Source organism: Ilyonectria robusta (genome assembly GCF_021365365.1).
Source record: "Ilyonectria robusta strain PMI_751 chromosome Unknown BGZ61scaffold_1, whole genome shotgun sequence".
Classification (NCBI taxonomy): domain Eukaryota; kingdom Fungi; phylum Ascomycota; class Sordariomycetes; order Hypocreales; family Nectriaceae; genus Ilyonectria; species Ilyonectria robusta.
This window is the reverse complement of record NW_025764435.1, coordinates 1164332-1182978: the sequence shown is the minus strand read 5'-3', so window position 1 is coordinate 1182978 and position 18647 is coordinate 1164332. Positions and strand designations below refer to the sequence as shown.

General features: G+C 54.6%; 7 protein-coding genes across 7 annotated transcripts; 3 read left to right on the top strand and 4 right to left on the bottom strand.

The window, feature by feature from the left end:
• Positions 1-32: 32 nt before the first annotated feature.
• Positions 33-1332, bottom strand: BGZ61DRAFT_8378 (uncharacterized protein). Its single transcript, XM_046257137.1, has 2 exons — positions 276-1332; positions 33-225 (listed from the first exon to the last, which is right to left on the bottom strand). Exons 1-2 carry the CDS (start codon positions 1081-1083, stop codon positions 125-127), a joined length of 909 nt encoding a protein of 302 aa, XP_046111846.1. The 5' UTR covers positions 1084-1332; the 3' UTR covers positions 33-124.
• Positions 1333-2614: 1282 nt separating this feature from the next.
• Positions 2615-5855, top strand: BGZ61DRAFT_437564 (uncharacterized protein). Its single transcript, XM_046244139.1, has one exon. The coding sequence runs from the start codon at positions 2933-2935 to the stop codon at positions 5636-5638; it is 2706 nt and encodes a 901-aa protein (XP_046111845.1). The 5' UTR covers positions 2615-2932; the 3' UTR covers positions 5639-5855.
• Positions 5856-6174: 319 nt separating this feature from the next.
• Positions 6175-6982, bottom strand: BGZ61DRAFT_525255 (emp24/gp25L/p24 family/GOLD-domain-containing protein; the record flags this gene model as incomplete). Its single annotated transcript, XM_046252727.1, has 3 exons — positions 6175-6380; positions 6445-6652; positions 6785-6982. 3 exons carry the CDS (start codon positions 6980-6982, stop codon positions 6175-6177), a joined length of 612 nt encoding a protein of 203 aa, XP_046111844.1.
• A 1740-nt stretch (positions 6983-8722) lies between these two features.
• Positions 8723-9535, top strand: BGZ61DRAFT_525254 (ADP-ribosylation factor GTPase of the ras superfamily; the record flags this gene model as incomplete). Its single annotated transcript, XM_046252726.1, has 4 exons — positions 8723-8870; positions 8937-9181; positions 9297-9362; positions 9443-9535. The coding sequence occupies 4 exons, from the start codon at positions 8723-8725 to the stop codon at positions 9533-9535; spliced, it is 552 nt and encodes a 183-aa protein (XP_046111843.1).
• A 928-nt stretch (positions 9536-10463) lies between these two features.
• On the bottom strand, positions 10464-13315 carry BGZ61DRAFT_437556 (P-loop containing nucleoside triphosphate hydrolase protein). The gene has a single exon (XM_046244138.1). It carries the CDS (start codon positions 13270-13272, stop codon positions 10690-10692), a length of 2583 nt encoding a protein of 860 aa, XP_046111842.1. The 5' UTR covers positions 13273-13315; the 3' UTR covers positions 10464-10689.
• A 30-nt stretch (positions 13316-13345) lies between these two features.
• On the top strand, positions 13346-14843 carry BGZ61DRAFT_437553 (ribosomal protein L6e-domain-containing protein). Its single transcript, XM_046244137.1, has 3 exons — positions 13346-13578; positions 13853-14188; positions 14251-14843. The coding sequence occupies exons 1-3, from the start codon at positions 13465-13467 to the stop codon at positions 14401-14403; spliced, it is 603 nt and encodes a 200-aa protein (XP_046111841.1). The 5' UTR covers positions 13346-13464; the 3' UTR covers positions 14404-14843.
• BGZ61DRAFT_437552 (peptidase family M49-domain-containing protein) lies at positions 14844-17884 on the bottom strand. Its single transcript, XM_046244136.1, has 8 exons — positions 17333-17884; positions 16389-17260; positions 16318-16326; positions 16126-16263; positions 16051-16078; positions 15790-15968; positions 15238-15741; positions 14844-15184 (listed from the first exon to the last, which is right to left on the bottom strand). Exons 1-8 carry the CDS (start codon positions 17608-17610, stop codon positions 14916-14918), a joined length of 2277 nt encoding a protein of 758 aa, XP_046111840.1. The 5' UTR covers positions 17611-17884; the 3' UTR covers positions 14844-14915.
• Positions 17885-18647: the final 763 nt, after the last annotated feature.

The following is an 18647-nucleotide window of genomic DNA, read 5'->3' as shown; positions in this document are numbered from 1 at the left end:
CAAAGAATAACAACGACAAAGGACGAACTATGGCGTCCTATTATATCCTTTTAACTTAAACTAGGACCCTCCCTCATTTTTGGGCGTCTCATTCAGCTTCTTTTCAGGCATTGGCTCGTTGAAGTTATGCGGTTTTGAGATCAACGCCCAATTCAACATCCTCGGCAAGGGTATACCAGATTGCTGCCTGAATGATGTTGCAGACAACTTGAAGTTCTTGGTCATCTAATACCCAGAGGAGCAAATTCAGCAGGCTTCAGTTCAATATACGGGACAATTCTTACCTCGAGGCGCATAAATCATGACAAAGTCAGCAGACACAGGGCTTTTAAGAAGTCGGCTTCTCCAGGCGAGTGGGTGTCTCTGGCCCCATCCCTTGTCCAGGACTTGCTTGATGTCATCTGGATGCAAACACATGTGCATGGAGTGGTCTGAGTCGTGGACATGGCAGATCTCGCCCTGGCAAGTGGTCTGCAGCGGGTGTCTGGCGAAGAGTGCAAGGCCATGTTTCTCGAGGCAAGACCTCTCTGTGCCAAACTTGGTGGGATTCTGGTCTGCAATCTTCGCCATCGACCGGCGGAGAGCCCGGTAGCAGTACCGAGACCCGTGTTGGTCAAGCTGGCGCTGGGGAGCGATGCCGGCTACAGTAGGGCGGGGACCCGCGCGGTAGGGAAGATTGCAGCGGCGTAGAATGCCCGCCGTGGGAAGACGCGAGGGATCAGAGTCTGGGGCGACGAAGGGATCTCGGAGAGACCATAGACGGAACCAAGTTATGCGGAGGTATCCCTGGAAAGTAGAGGGTGTGCCGCCGGGACCGAGGTTGAGGAAGTTGTGGTAGTCGTTGTGGACGAGCAGGAGTACAGGAACAAGGCTCACGAGGAGTTCGGCATGGTAGGACTCGACAAAGTGGATGAGAAGAACGAGAGCCATGGCCGAGAGGAAGATGGTGGTTCCATCGAGTGTGACAGAGACGGGATGTTGCCTGATGGCATACGAGAGCTTGAGCGTCTCCCGTTCCGCCTCAGCTTGGACGTTTGATGGAGGCGAAGCGAGTGTTTCTGAAGAAGTGACAGAGACGGACATTGTAGCGATTGGGGGCGAATGGCCTGTGAATTGGGCGGCCAGATAGGTGGGATGGGATTGAAGTCTGGGGAGATGGGGAGGATTGGGTAGGATCTGGGCAGCTGGTGGGATGACAATTTGTGTAAGTGAGTAGCGTCGACGAGCCGGAGGAAGCAGGTTGGCTCGTGTATAAGTCACTGGCTCCTGACACGACGTCAATCCAGGAGCTATGCAACTTGCTTGCAGTCCCTAACAAGCGCTGCTAGATTTCAGGGCAAGTTGGAGGTTAGCGGTGGGAGGTGAGAGGCGAGAGGTCAGAGGTCAGAGGTCAGAGGCGAGGCGAGAGGTCAAAGGTCGGAGATCAAAGACAGGAAGAATGAAACCTGACAAGAAGGGAATCGTCATCTGACAGACAGGGCACACGGGTCGGGCAGCCCAAGAGACCGACATCCGATATCCGACAATAGGCTTCACCGCGGTCTCAGCCCAAAGCTCTCGGCCCAAGCCCTGCTACTGCGTATGTACGCCGTGTGGACTAGATTCCTCTCCGGGAGCGAGGGCACGAGTCGCTGGCCACAACCGGCTAGAGAGCAGAGAGGCGCTGTCCCGTGTCCCTCGCGCGTTGGCGTTAGGGCAAAGACACGATGCGGACGGCACGCTGCAGCGCATGACCTCCCCGCCCGAGGTCGCTCATGGGCATGATTGGCGTTTGAGCCATGACGTTGGACTGAGGTTACTCAAGGGGAGCGAACACAGCAGGGCGCTAAGCTTAGGGGAGGGGTTGGCTGCTTAAAGACGCCAATGGGATTGCGCGGTGGCGGACAGAGTTGGAGGGAACAAAGTTGGGCTGGAGCAGAGGGTGCGGTTCCAATGGATGCCCCTCCCAGAATATTCAAAGCTTATTAACCGCACGGCGCCAAAAGGGATGTTGTAGTTCGGAAGTTTTACAGTGTAGGTGATTGGCAATCGACGATTAGCGTTTGGGCGGTGTAATCCTGTGGTTGTCAAGTGCCGGGTTGCTTACCCTGGACAACCATGTCAGATTCAACCACCTGAGCATCTATGGCTACAATCTTCCCCCTCCAGGCAGCTGCTATTTTACATGCCAATGCCTTGATTTTCTCATGAGAGATGCGGACGACGAGATCCACAAGACTGGACAGACGCCACAGACCGCGAGGATGGTCCGCCTTGACCGATCACGGACTCAGCCATGTCGTGGTGGGAGAACACAACCACCACCATGGGAATAAGAGGCGGTGGGTGACAACCCCTGTGCCTCAGACCAGCATCAATGAGTGCAGGCAGCTACAGCACATCCCGCAGAACTAGGCTATCCGGGACCTGCGGAACAGGGGTGGCTAATCATAACTGGCACAAACATGATAACACCTAATGGGTGGTTGTCTATCATAAGTTACATGTCAACATGCACAGTCGCTGACGTCGCCCCCACCTTTAGAACTCGTTGCCCCGCAACCGCCCATGCTCCGCTACACAAACAAGCCCGCAAATGACGGCTCAGAGGAGTACATCCGGACGGGGCACTCGACCGGACAAGGCTCGACGACGACGACGCGTACTCACGTAACCCAATTCATCAATCAGCTCCTTTTCACAATCTCTTCTCCATTGCTCCTGTCCAGATACAAGCTCCATTGCTGCACGACGCTTTGCTCACGACCATTCACCGTGTTTGCCCACGCTCATCCTTTCATCTGGACTGGCACGTTCGGAGGCACCTCCCTGAGACACTTGCCTGGAGTGGGCATTACGAACACCCATCGGTAGGCAAGCTTCCAACCCCGAATATATCGACTCCCGTATCCTGACTGCCGCTGCCGTTATAGCTCTCCCAACCAAGCCAGCCATGGGGTTACTACCCAGGAGTCTGCGGACCCAAGAACCAGGGCTTCCGCTCTACCACAAAGTCGAGTCCCCGAGCAAAGAGCACTTTTCTGACGATGACACCTCCGACTACACATCTGACGACGAGGATGAGCCATACTCGGCGGGAAGCTCTTCCCAGGGCTCCTCCAGAAGCACATCCGGCTCGGCTTCAACTGGCCTATTGAGATTGCCCCGACAGGCTGCTAAGCCTCCACCCATGAGACGAATTGCCAACGTATACCCCTATCGACTGCCAACAAAGGTCACAAGATATCTCGTCTGCTTTGTGGTAGGATTTATTGTCATCATGATCCTGAGCTTGGTCCGCGCCAGCCAGGTCGAGAACTGGAAGGTTGCAAATGGCCAAGTGGAGAGCCGGCCTCCTCCTCCTCCCGTATGGGAGAAATTTGAATTCCTGGAGAGGTACTATGGCGGCATTAAGACATTGGTAAGCCTCGAGGACAACAAACCGGAGTATCCCTATGTGCCGGATGAGGCATCGCTGCTGGAGGAAGTCGCCGAGGAGAAGGCCGAAGAAAAGGCCGAAGAGAAGGCGAGCAAGGAAGCTGGTGACAATGTCAACAGTGAGGTACAACAAGAAACCAAGGAGGAGACTAAAGCAGACTCGGCCAAGGAGGAGACTAAAGTAGACTCGGCTAAGGAGGGTGAGGCCGGCAAGAGACATGTCTCTGTAAGCCTGGGCTGGAACGGATACACCCGAAGGAACGAGGAGACGGACATCCAGGAATGCTTCGTCGATGCTGAAGGCACCGTCCGTGTTCCGGAGCTACAGTACTACAACGGCCGACCGAAAGGATTCCCCGAGCATATCATTGGCTCTTACGAGGTCTTGAGTCTGCCCGAGGACATTTGCTTCGACCGCTTTGGCCGTTACGGCCCCTACGGCTTTGGTTACTCGGAGAGGAACGGCGGATTGAGCGTTGGCGAGCATGGAGAGAAGGAAGGCTCCGAAGCCGTCTGGGACAAGACTCCCCGCGTCGATTACCGACAGGTCAACTGGGCCGACGTCCAGCGCCGTTGCTTCAAGAAGAACGCCAACCGGTACAATGAGGTTCTACGCAAGACGGCTACTCCCCATGGCTTTTACATCCAGGAGTCTCAGAAACCCACGGAGTCCGTCAAGGCGCGTGATGTCAAGGAGAAGGACGCCGAAAAGCCGGCCAAGACGACCACAACGAACGCCAAGTCTAACAGCACCGACACTCCCACAGAGAAGGAGAAGACAGTCACCGGGAAGAAGTCGAGAACTGCTGTGGTTGTGCGATGCTGGGACGAGTATCTCTGGCGCGAAGATGATGTTGCAAACATTCGTTCCATGATCACGGAGCTGGCCCTGGGCTCAGGTGGTCGCTATGATATCCACCTGCTGGTCCAGGTCAAGAATGATGCTGACCATCCTATCTGGGCCGACGAGGAAGTCTACCGACAGCGCGTCGAAGATGTTATCCCCCAGGAATTTCGCGGTATCGTCACCCTCTGGACCGAGACGCAGATGCTGTCACTATATCAGGGCATCTATGACCTCTTTAGCCGTGGCCCCGAGCTTCCCGTCCACGGCGTCTACCGCGGCCTGTCGATGGCGATGCAATACTTTGCCTACATGCACCCTGAGTACGAGCACTTCTGGCAGTGGGAGATGGACGTCCGCTACACCGGCCACTACTACGACCTGTTCACCAAGCTCGAGAACTTCGCCAAGGAACAGCCACGAAAGGGGCTGTGGGACCGCAACGCCCGCTTCTACTTCCCGACTGTCCACGGCACCTGGGACGACTTCTCGCAGATGTCCCGCGTACAGAGTGAGATGGGCGTTGTTGGAGCCGACGATGTCTGGAAGAACGTGCCCGGTATGGACGACAAGACGCCTGCCAAGTCAAAGGGGAACGCAAAGGTCATTTGGGGCCCTGTTCGCCCTCAGGACGATGACGACTGGTTCGAGCCCGGCAACGATCCTGTTGTCCCTATTGCCTATGAGAAGGACCACTACCAATGGGGCGTCGGCGAAGAGGCCGATTACATCTCGCTCAACCCCATCTTCGACCCGGACGGCACGACCTGGGGCCTCAAGGACGACATCACGGGCTTCAACCGCACCGAGGGCCCGCCTCCACGCCGCGCCAACATCATCACCACGTCCCGCATGTCACGACGACTGCTCCTGACAATGCACAGGATGACGGCGCTCAAGAAGCAGTTTGCCTTCCCTGAGATGTGGCCAGCGACTGTGGCGCTGCAGCACGGCTACAAAGCCGTCTACGCGCCGCACCCCGTCTACGTCGACCGCAAGTGGCCTGTCGGGTACATGGCGCAGATGTTCAACAACGGCCGTGACGGTGCCAGCGGTGGTTCCCGCACCAGCATCTTTGGCGACCGCGAGCACAACATGCACGGCCTGTCGTGGTTCTACAACTCGGGCTTCGCGCCTAATCTGTACCGCCGCTGGCTCGGACTCAAGGTGAACAATGACGGCGGTGACGAGTTCGAGACCACCGAAGACAAGAGCCGCAAGGGCAAGGGCGTCAACAACATGCGTGGTGGCGAAGGTCGCATGTGTCTCCCGCCTATGCTACTTCATCCCATCAAGGATGTAGAGCTGCCCGTCGAGGTGCCAGAGACGCCAAAGGAGGGCAAGAGCAAGGCTCCCGAGTCGGACCCCAATGCCTAGATGCCTGATGGAGCTGTGTTTATAATTGTTCTAGACTACGGAAGCTTTGGGAGGCGTTTGGAGTAGGATTTGGCCTTGGGATATCACTCTATTCTAACGGCATTCATGTTGTTCTGTTTCTAATGGATGGGATGCCACTAGATGATAATGATCCGTATCATGTGCAAAAGCCCTGTTTTGGGCGTTGGATATGAATTTTACATGACATTGTTCCCGACTCTTGGGTTCGCTACATGGCTCGTGATTGTGAATTGTGTCGGCAACGGACAGGGGATGAATTAAATCTTCTTGTTTTCAGACATGACTAATGTTTATACACAGGCTCCTATTACCACACAATGCGTAGATCCTCAGTCGCTTTTTCGCGTAGCATCCCACCCAAGTTTCAAGGCTCCTCCAGTTTTGCGCCAGCAAGAATCAGAGAAACAGCACCCCTGGTTTTCCCACGGCCCAGTCAATGGGAGTTGTGCTCACATAGTTCCCCAGCCTTGTTCTTGTCTCATACCCCGATACCCTATGTGCCTAGGAGTATCCATTTATACCACGCGCTTGACCTCGAAGAAGCGACGCAGCCACCAGACCTGGAAGAGGGACTCGCCAATGACAATGCCGATGACGAACATGTTCCACCACTTGACTCGGTTGTTGGTGCTCTCGGCAGTGTTGCGGTGGGTGCGCTCGCGGATGATGATGTACTGCTGCTCGTCCTTGACCTGGGCGAGGAGTTCGGAGAGGCGGCGGACTGTAAACGTGGAGGTTAGCTTTGAGAGACCTGGAGGGTTCGGTAGGTGGCGGGGCAAGCTTACCTTCACGTTCGAGGGGATCGGCAGGGACATCAGACTCGCTCACGTAGACAATGCCGTGGACGTTGAAGGAGACCTCCTTGGTGTTGGCACCCCAGTTCTCGTTGCCGAAGCAGTAGGTGTACTTGCCGTCGTGCTTGGCAGTGAAGGAGTAGTCGCCGTTGGAGACGGTCTTCTCGTTGGCCTCGTACTGGCCGCTGGGGTTGGAGATCTGTCCCATCATGTTAGCATCATGCTATCTGGCATCATGCTATATCCCAGATGGCTGCTGCCTCGAGCTTCAGACACCCCCCAGTCGCAGAAGGGCCACGAGGGAAGCTGCCAAGTGGAGCGGACAACGTACCCAGAAGTCGATGTCGAGGTTGCCTGCGCTTCCGAACTCGCGATCGCCAACCTGGAAGGTGACGGTCATGGTGTCATCCTTGTGGAGGCTCTCGTGGAAGCACTCGCGGCCGTGGGCGGGCAGGACGATGTTGTGGGCAGCGGCGGCCTGGAAGACGGCGGCGGCGAGGAGGGCCCTCGCAGCGGTGACGAAGTACATGGCCGGTGGTGGGTTGTTGCCGTATCAAAGGAGCGTTATATGGACGGTGGCAGTGGAAAGGGAGACCCGAATCGTTCGTTGGCGAATGTCCTCGTGATATGTCGACGATGTCGTCTTGGTGCCCTTGGACGGGAGCTTAGATCGGATCGCGACGAATTGACACCTATCCGCACCGGCCTGGGCAGCGGGCTGATTTGAGCCAGGGTTTAGCCGAAGACCTGCCAAGTAACTTTAAGGGGTGCGTTGGAGGTAGGAGCGGTTACAGTGGGGCGTGGCGCTGGTGGAGCACGAGGGAAACTGGTGAGGTGAGGCAGTGTGGCTTGGGCGGCGGGTTTTTTTTTCTTCGAGAGGCGAACTGTCCAAAAGGGGATAGGGGACCCGTGTCCACAGAGAGATAGCGATACGACATGGCATGGCATGCCATGGCATCACTGCGGGTGGCAACAACGGCGGACAGCTGGAAAGAGAGCGGCTGACTTGGCTTCATTGGATGCTCGGGAAGGTAAGGTAGGTACCCAACTTACCACGTCCCTTACGAAATGATACAAGGGCGACCCACGATTGCGCGGCTGGGGAGAAAAGGAGTGGACCGGCGATGGGAGTGGCTGGTCGATCCGAGGCCCCGTCCGGAGCATTCAGTTGGTTATCTGTTGTCGCACTGGAGATCTGTCACCCAGCGTCACTGTAAAAAGCCCAAGTGTGGCTGGGCTGGTGCTGATGCTGATGCTGATTCTGATTCCGCCCCACCTGGCTGGCGCCCTGTAGTTAATGAAGCCCCGTAATGGAGCCCCGTACCTAATGTACCGCTGCGCTGCGGTACCCTGTTTTTGCCCTGCTTTGGCGTGCTGAGAGTGGGCGATGCACTGAGGCCACTGCACTAGAAGGGGGGCGGTAGGTACCTCCCTCAAGTGTGGCTCTGCGGGCCCGCCCCCTCGAAAGAACGCCAGGCCCCAAAATTCAGCAGCCCAGCCCCAAGGCCCCAAGTCCCCATTTCTCACCCCTCCGCCTCCCGCAAGTCGAGCGTGTCCTTCGTCCACGTCCACCTCTACACCGACAAGTTAAACCACACGACGCCGTCCTTGTCCCTCCTGCACACCACCCAAGGACCGCCCCACGATCTCCAAGTAAGTCCTCATGCTCTCTGCTTGCCTGCCGCTCCGCTCGCTGCATCCTGTTTTTGCTGGCGACGACGGCGCTGATGACGGCGATGGCCTCATCTTGCGTGTCGTCCCGTCATGATCCCCCGTGGCCTCTTCCTCCCTCCGCTGCACCCCCGCGACCCACGGCCGCAGCCTCGGTGACGGCCCTCAGCTTTGCCTGGATGGATGGCGGATGGTGCACAGTCACTCAGTCACTCGACTGCACCGAATGCTGCAGCCTGGCTTTAGGGGGCCCGGCTGCACATGGGCGTCGCCCTAGGATGGAAATGCGCGCTGCCTTGCCCATTATCCAGGTGTCCTTTTGCGACACTGGCCCATAAAGCATCCTGCCTCCTGCAACAATCATCACCAACCTCCAATCCAAATCACATTCTTCCTCCCTCCCGCGCTTACCCTTTCTGGCCCCCCCTTATCTTGTTCTTCGCTCTCATCCACAACACTCTCAACTCTCCGTCGCCATCTTACCATCTTGCTTGGCCTCGCCATTTGTTCTGCACCAGAGCTGACCTCGGACGCGCCCTTACTCTAGGACCTCCCTCTAATACCTTGCACCTAGGCCGCGAAGCCTCCAACCGCAATCATGGGTCTCGCCTTCTCGAAGCTTTTTGATCGACTATGGGGAAAGAAGGAGATGCGAATTCTGATGGTTGGTCTTGATGCCGCCGGTAAAACCACCATCCTGTACAAGCTCAAGCTTGGTGAGATCGTCACCACCATCCCCACCATCGGTATGAAGCCACCAACCCTCCTGGTAGCCAAATGAGCGCATCCCTCTAACCCTTCCCCCCCCTCAGGCTTCAACGTCGAGACCGTCGAGTACAAGAACATTCAGTTCACCGTGTGGGATGTCGGTGGTCAGGACAAGATCCGACCTCTGTGGAGGCACTACTTCCAGAACACCCAGGGCATCATCTTCGTTGTCGATTCCAACGATCGCGACCGTATCGTCGAGGCCCGAGAGGAACTCCAGCGCATGCTCAACGAGGACGAGCTCCGAGACGCCATTCTCCTGGTCTTCGCCAACAAGCAGGATCTTCCCGTACGTCTCGAGTCCCCCCACTCCCCCTTTCATCCGTCTTCTCGCCTCCAGCCAATCGATTCGCCCATCGATTCACCTAACCAACCACAACTCTTGCTGACGTGTTTTTATCTAGAACGCCATGAACGCCGCCGAGATCACAGACAAGCTTGGCCTCCACAGCTTGCGACAACGTGCCTGGGTATGTCTCCTTTGCCCCGGTTTCAGCCGAGTTCCCTCAATAGCCAAATCACATGCTAATCAGTCCCTTTCCTCCAACAGTACATCCAGTCCACCTGTGCCACGTCTGGTGATGGTCTGTACGAGGGTCTTGAGTGGCTCGCCACCACCCTCCGAAAGGCGGGCCACCAGTAGAAGATTACGAGAAGCCTCCTCTGAACAAAGCCGCCTTCTCACTCCTGCTCTCTGCCACATAGGTCTCTCATGGTTCTCCACGACTCGAGGATTCGGTTGTAATTTGCAAAGTTATCGGTCAACCAATCGAAATTAATCCTTGAACCAATATCACGTCTCTTCTTTTACGGCTCCCTCCCCTTCTCTCCCCCAAACGGTGCTTTCGTGAGCCTCGGTCAAAATGGTCGTTCGTTTGTCTTCTGCCAACTCGCTCCGAGGACCACAACGTGCTTTCTTTTAGTCTTTGGAGGAAAAGTCGGGCGATTGGTGGAGGCGTCTTTTGGGGAAACTCCGGGATATTGTACAGTCGGGTGTTCGTTTTCTTTGAAAAGAATACATTTCCACTGATGTGGTGCTCTCTGGTTTTCAGGGGTTTTCTATGCTTTCACTCTTCATTTCAGGCATCGTGCAAAACACACAACATGAAAATCTCATCTAAACCACACTGCTTCGTACTCGAGGGAACCGACGAGGATTTCCGGCTGTCAGGCTTCGAAAGCCCTTGCAATGAGGACCCGATTTTTACAATGATACGCTCCTTTTTTTCTTGATCGACCCCTGGCATCGATATCTCGGCACAGATTTGATCAGATTGGGCTGTATCTAATTAAAGGCTCCTGGAATTGTGGACGCCAGACTTGGGCAAGGGTCCTCGCCTTTTCATTGTCGCATGTGGAGCGTAGGGGTTTGGCCATGGCCGGGCCGGTTAGTGGGAGATGCACAGTAGTACATAGTAACATCGCACAAAGGAACGTATCTCCCTATCCTGGTGCATATTGGGCATTCTCTTGGTGACCAACACGTTGTTGACAGTCGTTGCATGGGCTGATCTTAAGGTGGGAGTGGGCTGACGATGCGTTAATGATAATGTCACTTGCAAGTCATATTGTGACGGGATCCGTCATAAGCGGTCGGCTGACACTCTGAGCAACGGGGAGCCTAGAAATCACGAGCCAATGTGTTCGAGAGGAAAGGCAATTAGCTATTCTATTGATAATATCAAGTAAATACTGTTCTGGTGCCAGTGGAGAGTATCTCTGCAAATACAAAATGTTACATTGGGTATGGTACACGTTAATTCATTAACCGATAAACTCATATGCTGCTTGTAAAACTCAAGACGCCTTCGGGATGATGGAAATATCCAGACCCTCTTTGTCGTCGCGGATCTTTACCTCGGCCGTCTCACCCATCTTTAAATCACCCTTGATGATTTGATCTGCGAGACCGTTGCTAATCTCGTTGGTGATGAGTCGATGGAGAGGGCGGGCACCAAACTTGGGGTCATATCCGCGTTCTGCAAGCCAGTCTTTGACGTCGTTGGGGACAGAGAGCACGATGCGTCTGTCATCGAGGCGCTGCTGTAGCTCCTTGAGGCGGATGTCGACAATGTCGCGGATGGCGCTGAGGGCCAGGCGCTTAAAGACGATGAAGGAGTCAATGCGGTTCAAGAACTCGGGAGGATACGCAGAAGCGACCACATCCATGACAGCCTTGCGGACCGAAGGGTCGATGTCGCCATCCGGGGTCTCAATGTAAGGCTGCAGGTGGTTTTGGCCGACAAGGATATCGGCACCAAGGTTGGAAGTCAGGACAATGATGGTGTTCTTGAAGTCGACTTTGTGGCCCTGGGCATCGGTCAGATAACCCTCGTCAAGGACCTGCAGCAGTAGAGCCGAAATATCTCGGTGCGCCTTCTCAAATTCATCAAAGAGCAGAACCGCATATGGCTTGCGGCGGACGGCCTCGGTCAGCTGCCCAGCATCGTCGTAACCGACGTAGCCGGAGGGAGCTCCAATGAGACGGGAAATGGTATGCTTCTCTTGAAACTCTGACATATCGAAACGCACCACCGCGGACTCGGTCGAGAAGAGAAAGTTGGCGAGCTTCTTGCAGAGCTCCGTCTTGCCCACGCCAGTAGGGCCGAGGAAGAAGAACGACGCCAGGGGACGGTTGTCGCCGCTCAAGCCAGCTCGCTGGAGGCGAACCGCGTTGGAGACGGCCTTGATGGCCTCGTCCTGACCTTTGACGGCCACGCGGAGACTGTCTTCCATGTGGACCAATTTCTCAATGTGTCCAGAAGTCAACTTGGTCACGGGAATACCAGTGATTCGGGAGACAACGTTAGCGATATCATCAGCGGTGACGGAGTCATGGATGAGAACATCATCGCTGGACTCTTTGGCTTCGCCCTCCTGTGGAAGCTTCTGCTCCAATGTAGGGATGACACCGAACCTCAGCTCGGACGCACGGGCAAATTTGCCTTCTCTTTGCGCCTGTTCGAGCTCAAACTTGGCCTTGTCGAGGTCTTCTTGGACCGTCTTGACCGATTCAATCTCGGCTCTTTCCTTCTCCCACCGAGCATTCAACTCGGCGTTCTCGTCAGCGCACTTTTGGAGGTCCTTCTCGAGTTTCTCTCTTCGCTCCTTGCTTGCCACATCGCTTTCTTTTCGAAGGCTCTCAAGTTCGATCTGAATGGTCATAATCTTATGGTCAAGGCGCATGATGTCCTCGGGTTTGGATTCGTGTTGGAGCTTTAGGTGACTGGCGGCCTCGTCCATCAGATCGATGGCCTTGTCTGGCAGAAAGCGGTCGGTAATGTAGCGGTTGGAGAGCGTTGCGGAAGCCACTAAAGCCCCGTCCGCAATCCGGACGCCATGGTGAACTTCGTACTTGTCTTTGATACCTCGAAGAATGCTAATGGTATCCTCGACACTGGGTTCGGTAACGAGAATGGGCTGGAATCTTCGGGCCAGCGCAACATCTTTCTCGATTTGACGATACTCTGTAAGGGTGGTGGCGCCGCAGCATTGAAGCTCTCCTCGAGCAAGAGCTGGCTTTAAAAGGTTGGAGGCGTCGATGGAACCTTCGGCCTTACCCAGCCCGAGCAGGGTGTGAAGTTCATCGATGAACAGGATGACCTCACCATCTGCTTTCTCCACTTCGCTGAGCACCTTTTTCAACCTCTCCTCGAAGTCACCTCGGAACTTGGCACCGGCAATCAGTGACCCAAGGTCCAAGCTGATGACCCTTTTGTTTTTGACACTCTCGGGGACATCACCACGGACGATTCGTAGCGCCAGTCCTTCGAGAATTGCCGTCTTTCCTGTTCCCGCGTTACCGATCAGCACAGGGTTATTTTTCGTACGGCGTGACAAAATCTGAATGGTCCTCTGGATCTCGGCATCCCTTCCAATCACGGGATCCAGCTTTCCATCTTTTGCCCTTGCAGTCAGGTCGATACCAAACTGCTCCAGAGCCGGTTTCTCCTCTTCGCCGCCACCCATGTCCATCCGGTGCGTCCCACCGGGTGGGTGAGGTCGTCCATTTGCGTAGGTTCGGATAGAAAGGTTCGGGATCAATCGCAATGTTGTCGGGCGGACAGTTTGCGTCGCTAGGAGTCGTGTAAGTGGCCGGAGGGATCGGGTCGGTGCGACAGCAAGTCGCTGGGCCGACGTAATTAATTGTCTGCGTGCCTGCATGTTGGTGATCGGAGCATATACATAGGAAAAAGGAGAGAGAATTAGGGATGGGAACAAAAGAGGGAGGAAATCCAACTTCGAGGGGCAAACAGCTGCAATATCAATCGGTCGGGAAGCTTCGCCAGAGGTCTCATGACGCCAGGAGCACTTTCTCGTACTTTCCGGCGCCCGCAGCTCCGAAAGTCTTATCTTATCACCACGTGCCGGAAGCCCCATGCCCGGCTCACGGAGCGGCAACAGGGTACGTACTGATTACAGATTAGGTTAGCGCCAGAGGGTTCACATTTTGATTCCCACAAACTCGCTAGCGGCGCTCACAAAGAATTCTAACATTTCCGGGCGCATCATCACCAAGTGTCTTCCTTTCCTTATCACCCAACCCTAACCACCAGCCAGGAGAGTGTCACCATGTCGACGAAGCCCACAACCAAGACGTTCGGGAAGTCGACCCGGGAGGTTCCCGCTCCCTCGGAGAAGGCCAAGAAGTGGTACAGCGCCGAAGATGATGCCGAGAGCAAGAAGGTGAGTCTTTGATGATGCTGCCTCGCAACGCCCTTGACACACATCCATTGGAGGCACGGATTGATCTGGGAGTCGAATGGGAGTGGCTGCACGTTTGGAATTCCGCCGACGTTGGAGTCAGAGCCTGGAATCAGGGCTCGCGAAGACGGAGCCCGGACATTCGAACTCAGACAATACGCAACTCCAATGAGATGGCGATTGGCACCGTGGATATTCCACAGCGGCTTCAGCGCTTTCACACAAAATCATATGTGCTGACAACTGGAAATCACAGGTCCGCAAGGCCGTCCGATCTTGGACTCCCCGCAAGTCCCTCGAGGCCGGCACTGTCCTCATCCTCCTCGCTGGCCGTTTCCGTGGCAAGCGTGTCATCCTCCTGAAGACCCTTGACCAGGGCGTCCTCCTCGTCACCGGCCCCTTCAAGATCAACGGTGTTCCCCTCCGCCGAGTCAACTCCCGATACGTCATCGCCACTTCCTACAAGGTCGACATCTCTGGCCTCGATGAGAAGAAGATCGAGGAGATCTCTCAACCCAAGTACTTCACCGCCGAGAAGTCCAAGGAGAAGGCCGGCGAGGAGGCCTTCTTCAAGCAGGGAGAGAAGCCCCAGGTATGATTTCTTGGAAACTGGATTTTTTTGTTTCTTTGGTGACTGACTTTGTGGCCCCACAGAAGAAGGAGATCAACAGCAGCCGTGCTGCCGACCAGAAGGCCATCGACAAGGCCCTGATCGCCAACATCAAGAAGGTGGACCTGTTGGCTAGCTACCTCGGAAGCTCCTTCAGCTTGCGAAAGGGTGACAAGCCCCACGAGATGGCTTGGTAAACATGTGCATCTTACGCCGGGGCTGGGGGAGTACCAGGGTTGCGACGACGGGTTGTAGAACGGGAAGGGTCTCCGAAATGGGCTGGTTTGGCCAATTGCATTTGGAAGTCGACGGCATCGGTCACATTTTGGCGTCTGTAATCAGGTTTTACAGTCAAAAAACAAACGAGCATACAAAATCTACCAGGCTTCCGGTGAGAGGCTCTCATGATAAACAACCTTTCGGAGCATCAATATTCTTTCCTGGGGTGAAAAAAAAACAGAACGCGAGCAACGTATGGGCACACTCTCTGAACCGGCCTGGGCTGGACATTAGGGTTGGATTTGAGATAAAGATTCAAGATTCAAGAATGTGTGTCTCGGGCTGGCGGAATTATCATCAACTATTGTGGTGGTGAAACATTTTGTCGCGAATCGGCTCCGAAATAGCATCATGGCTTGCTTTCTTCTATTCTACAATATCCAACCCTCTTTCATGATCATGAGTGCCAAATGTTCCCGGTTATGCTACCTTACAAGTTCCTGTCTGCCCAACTCTCAACCATGCCAGCGAGCGACGCCTCGTAGTGCTTAATCGAGACCTTACCCGTAGCATCATCCAAGTAGGTATTGGCCTGGACGAAGACCTTACGGGGCTGCTTGTTGGCAAGGACAACGTCGCGGACCTTCTTGCCCCAGAATTCAGTGTCAACAGTAGTCATGTGAACGTAGAAGTCCGTGCCGGTCTTAACGTCAGCGGTGGACTTGTAGACGTGCAGCTTCTGCAGGTACTTGGCAACAGCTATACAATTTGTGAGAATGAGACCCTGGGAAGTTGGGATTTGGGTAACATACCATCGCGGCCTGCCGTGAGAATCTTGGAGCGATCCAACTTGATAGTCAGATCTGACAGATCGCTCTCCTTGTAGTCGAGCTTGCAGAAATCGTCCTCGGCCTCGAGGAAGCACTTGAGGATGGAGAAACGGGCTTGGCTGTGAGCCTGTCCCCATTTCTGGCTCTTGGGATCCCACATCTCCAAGGCTCCAAGGCCAGAGCGAGCCATGGAGAGGTAAGAGGCATATAGGACATCACCGGGCTCGCCGTTGATATCCTCAGAACCATCGCCAAAACCAAAGATCTTGAGGACAGGGAACTCGCAGCTAAGGTGCATGGCGACAAGCTCGGCTCGGCACTCCTCATACGAGGCAGCGATGCTACCGAAAACGGACCCCCAAGTCTGGCCAGGCTTGTACCAAGTTGAGATGGGCTTGTTATCGACGGGGCTGACCGGAGGGTTTTCCTTGTCAAAGTTGAAAGACCCAGCGGAGGTCTCCTGCAGGAGCTTACCGCAGCCGTGACCTGAGGCGAGTTAGCAGGGGGGAAGTAGACACAGATTTACAAACGCACCAGTAAGTTCATGAAGACCAACTTGGACCTCGAAAGAGGCATCACGCTGCTTCTTGTAAACCTCCAGGTCCTCCTCTCGAATGAAGGGGATCTTCTCATTGGGGGCCTTGGCACTCATGACGTTTCCGAGAGACACATTCTTGAAGCCCTCAGTTTGTCGGATATCGTCGTAGTTAGGACTACATTTCATCAGTTAGTCACATAGACATGGGCATGTTAGAGTTTGGCTGGCGACTCAAGTCGAGCCTGAAATACACATACATGTTGATGCCCGCAGGAATACCAGAGCCTGAGAATTAATTAGCATTGTCAAGACGAACAAGGCAAAGCACTTACCAGCAAAGGTAAGAACTTCCAGGGAGGTGAAGTCAGGGGACAAAAACTTGTCCTTCTCGAACTCCTTGCCCCAAGGCAGGAGTGGGATAAGGCCTGGAGCTGCGGCGACAAGCTCACCAAAGGCGCGGGTTCGTTCCACTAGTATGCGTCAGTTAGTGCTCCTTAGGTTGAGCAAGCAAGTATTGAGCTTACTGTTTACCACTATAAAACTCGTTAGCAAATCAATGCACACATATAACGTAGGTAAGAGAGGGGCAACGAACTGGAAGCAAAGCCTTCCCACTCGCCACGAATGCCAGCAGGGTCTCGGTACGTCTCGATGAAACCGATGTTAGACTCCACCATGGGGCCCTTGTCCTTGATCCAGTATCGCTGGCTGTCCTTAAATGCCTCCAAAGAACCAGTCTCGAAGGACTTGCTGTAAGCTGAGTGCATGCTCTTCTGTGTCTCGTTGTCCGCGTTCTCGCCAGCCTTGTCGATGTATGCAGCGATGCTCTTCATCTCCTCGGCATAGTCTCCGAAGGTAAGCTTAATAGTCTTGCCCTTCAGAACACCATCTTCGATAGTGAATTGAGTCTCCTTTCCAATGTCACCACCCTGTGAGGGAACACTAGTCACAGCAGAAGCAATCAGGATCTCAAAGTTGCCATCAGACAGCTTTCGCAACCGGTTGTTCTCGGGGAGCTGTCCCTTGGACTCCATCCAGTCAGAAATGGCCTTGATCTCCTCCTTGGTGATTTCTGAAGACTCCGGGTAGTAGGTGGTCATGTGGCCGTCATCCGGGTATCCCAAGTGCATGATGGCCGGGCTGGCGGCACCAAAGATGGCGCCTCCGGTGGCCTCGTAGAACTTGGTAGCCACAGGGCAGGTGGCCGCGAGAGCAGCCACGCTCTTCTCGCTGCATCGGGGAATGAACTTGGAGTCACCGAAGCTCTTGTAGTTGCCGTTGTTGCCGAGGAACATGACAGCATACTCGAGGAAGAGAGTGAGTTCAGACTCCTCAATGCCAGCCTTGCTGGCCAGGGCGTTCCAGTCGCCGCCGACAGACTTGTGGAGAGCGAGAATCAGGTCATAGATAGCCTCAGACTCAGGGGAGATTTGTCGCAAAACAATTCTGGTGCCAGCAAAGGCGGCCCTGGTGCGTACGTTTAGCTACCAGCACGGGGACGAAGCTTATGAGACGTTGGGGAGCAAGAGAACAACATACTTGCTGATAAAGTGAGCATAGCGCTTCTGCTTGTCGGTCAAAGCCTCAAAGTGCTTCTCAATCTCCAGCCTGACAACCGAGGGCGGCTGGTCGGCGAGGTAGTGGACCAGCTCGTTGGAGTTCATGATGGCTGAGGTGGAAAATCTCTGATGAGTCTGTCGGAAAGACCTGGGAAAGTGAGGGACGCGACGGCGTGTTGGGATCGAGGGCTTGAAGGCTGCGATTCGGAGTGAAGGCAGTCTCCGAAGAATGAAAGACGGTGAGATTGGAGAAGACATGAGGGTTCGGTTTACAGCGGCCGATTCTCACTGCCGCCCAATCGACCTTGGGGACCTTTGGACCAGCCGCCAAACGTGTCCAGGAGACGCGGGGACCTTTGGTGAGGCGCAGGCAGCAGATGCCTGTTACGGCTAGTGTCCATGTGTCCATTTCCCCGCCTTTACATTCTAGGCAGAGGTGGTGATGTCAGTTGCATCGAGGGGCAGTGGCCTGACAGGAACCAAACTTGCCCAAGGAAGCCTCCGGTTTGTGTTTTGGACAAAAAGATCATGCAATACATTTTGCATGGGCTGTAGCAGGGTGTCTCAGGGACTAAGAAGCATGAATTATTTCCAGTCATGTCGACACAATATTGATGTGGCCATGGGCAGAGCCCCGCCTAGGTGTCAGCTTACGCACGCTGTATGTGCCAATCTGGTCGACCCCTCCAAGATGTTACTCCTCCTGCCTCACTGGAACTCAATGGAACTCGGTGGCGCCACTCTCAGCCACTCCAAAGGAGGGGCTCCCATCATGTCGAGCTGCCAGATCGGGCTCACGGGTCCGCCAAGCTGCGGGAACAGATGGCGTGGTGTCGTACTTTTTTGTCTAGGCCATGGCAATTGGCGGCTCGTCACAAGCAAGTACGGCACGAGAAGGCCGAGGAGCTTCAAGGTATCCCATGATGACCAGAAACGAAGGTGGCCAGCCGGAGACGAGCAGAGATGGGATCGTTTCAGAACCGTCCAAGAAGTGTAAAAGAACGTGTTGTCCAGAAACAAGAGTATTGCATTCGCACACATGTATTACTATTTGCACACATAACTACATTCTTAATCCTATTCGTGATCATCTAGTATCATATTAGAGCAGTTTAGAGTATTCATTTTATTTTATTTATATAGATTTATTAGGTCCCATTTTCAGTACCGCCTTTGACTACTATACACACACGGTAGGTACCTCAACCCAACTGATGCTTTAGTAAAGAAGCTTGTCCCTGTGTACGAACAGTAATATTCTCGTGTGCGAATAACAATTCAGAAACAATTGCAGT

Excerpts from the sequence above, each read along its gene's own strand:
- BGZ61DRAFT_8378 (XM_046257137.1), bottom strand. The coding sequence starts at position 1,083 with ATGTCCGTCTCTGTCACTTCTTCAGAAACACTCGCTTCGCCTCCATCA. Across the intron at positions 226-275 it reads TGCGCCTCGAGGTAAGAATT|ATGACCAAGAACTTCAAGTT; the intron begins GTCCCGTATATT and ends TCTGGGTATTAG.
- BGZ61DRAFT_437564 (XM_046244139.1), top strand. The coding sequence starts at position 2,933 with ATGGGGTTACTACCCAGGAGTCTGCGGACCCAAGAACCAGGGCTTCCG.
- BGZ61DRAFT_437556 (XM_046244138.1), bottom strand. The coding sequence starts at position 13,272 with ATGGGGCTTCCGGCACGTGGTGATAAGATAAGACTTTCGGAGCTGCGG.
- BGZ61DRAFT_437553 (XM_046244137.1), top strand. The coding sequence starts at position 13,465 with ATGTCGACGAAGCCCACAACCAAGACGTTCGGGAAGTCGACCCGGGAG. Across the intron at positions 13,579-13,852 it reads ATGATGCCGAGAGCAAGAAG|GTCCGCAAGGCCGTCCGATC; the intron begins GTGAGTCTTTGA and ends TGGAAATCACAG. Across the intron at positions 14,189-14,250 it reads AGCAGGGAGAGAAGCCCCAG|AAGAAGGAGATCAACAGCAG; the intron begins GTATGATTTCTT and ends GTGGCCCCACAG.
- BGZ61DRAFT_437552 (XM_046244136.1), bottom strand. The coding sequence starts at position 17,610 with ATGTCTTCTCCAATCTCACCGTCTTTCATTCTTCGGAGACTGCCTTCA. Across the intron at positions 16,079-16,125 it reads GGAAGTTCTTACCTTTGCTG|GCTCTGGTATTCCTGCGGGC; the intron begins GTAAGTGCTTTG and ends ATTAATTCTCAG. Across the intron at positions 15,185-15,237 it reads TCTCACGGCAGGCCGCGATG|CTGTTGCCAAGTACCTGCAG; the intron begins GTATGTTACCCA and ends CAAATTGTATAG.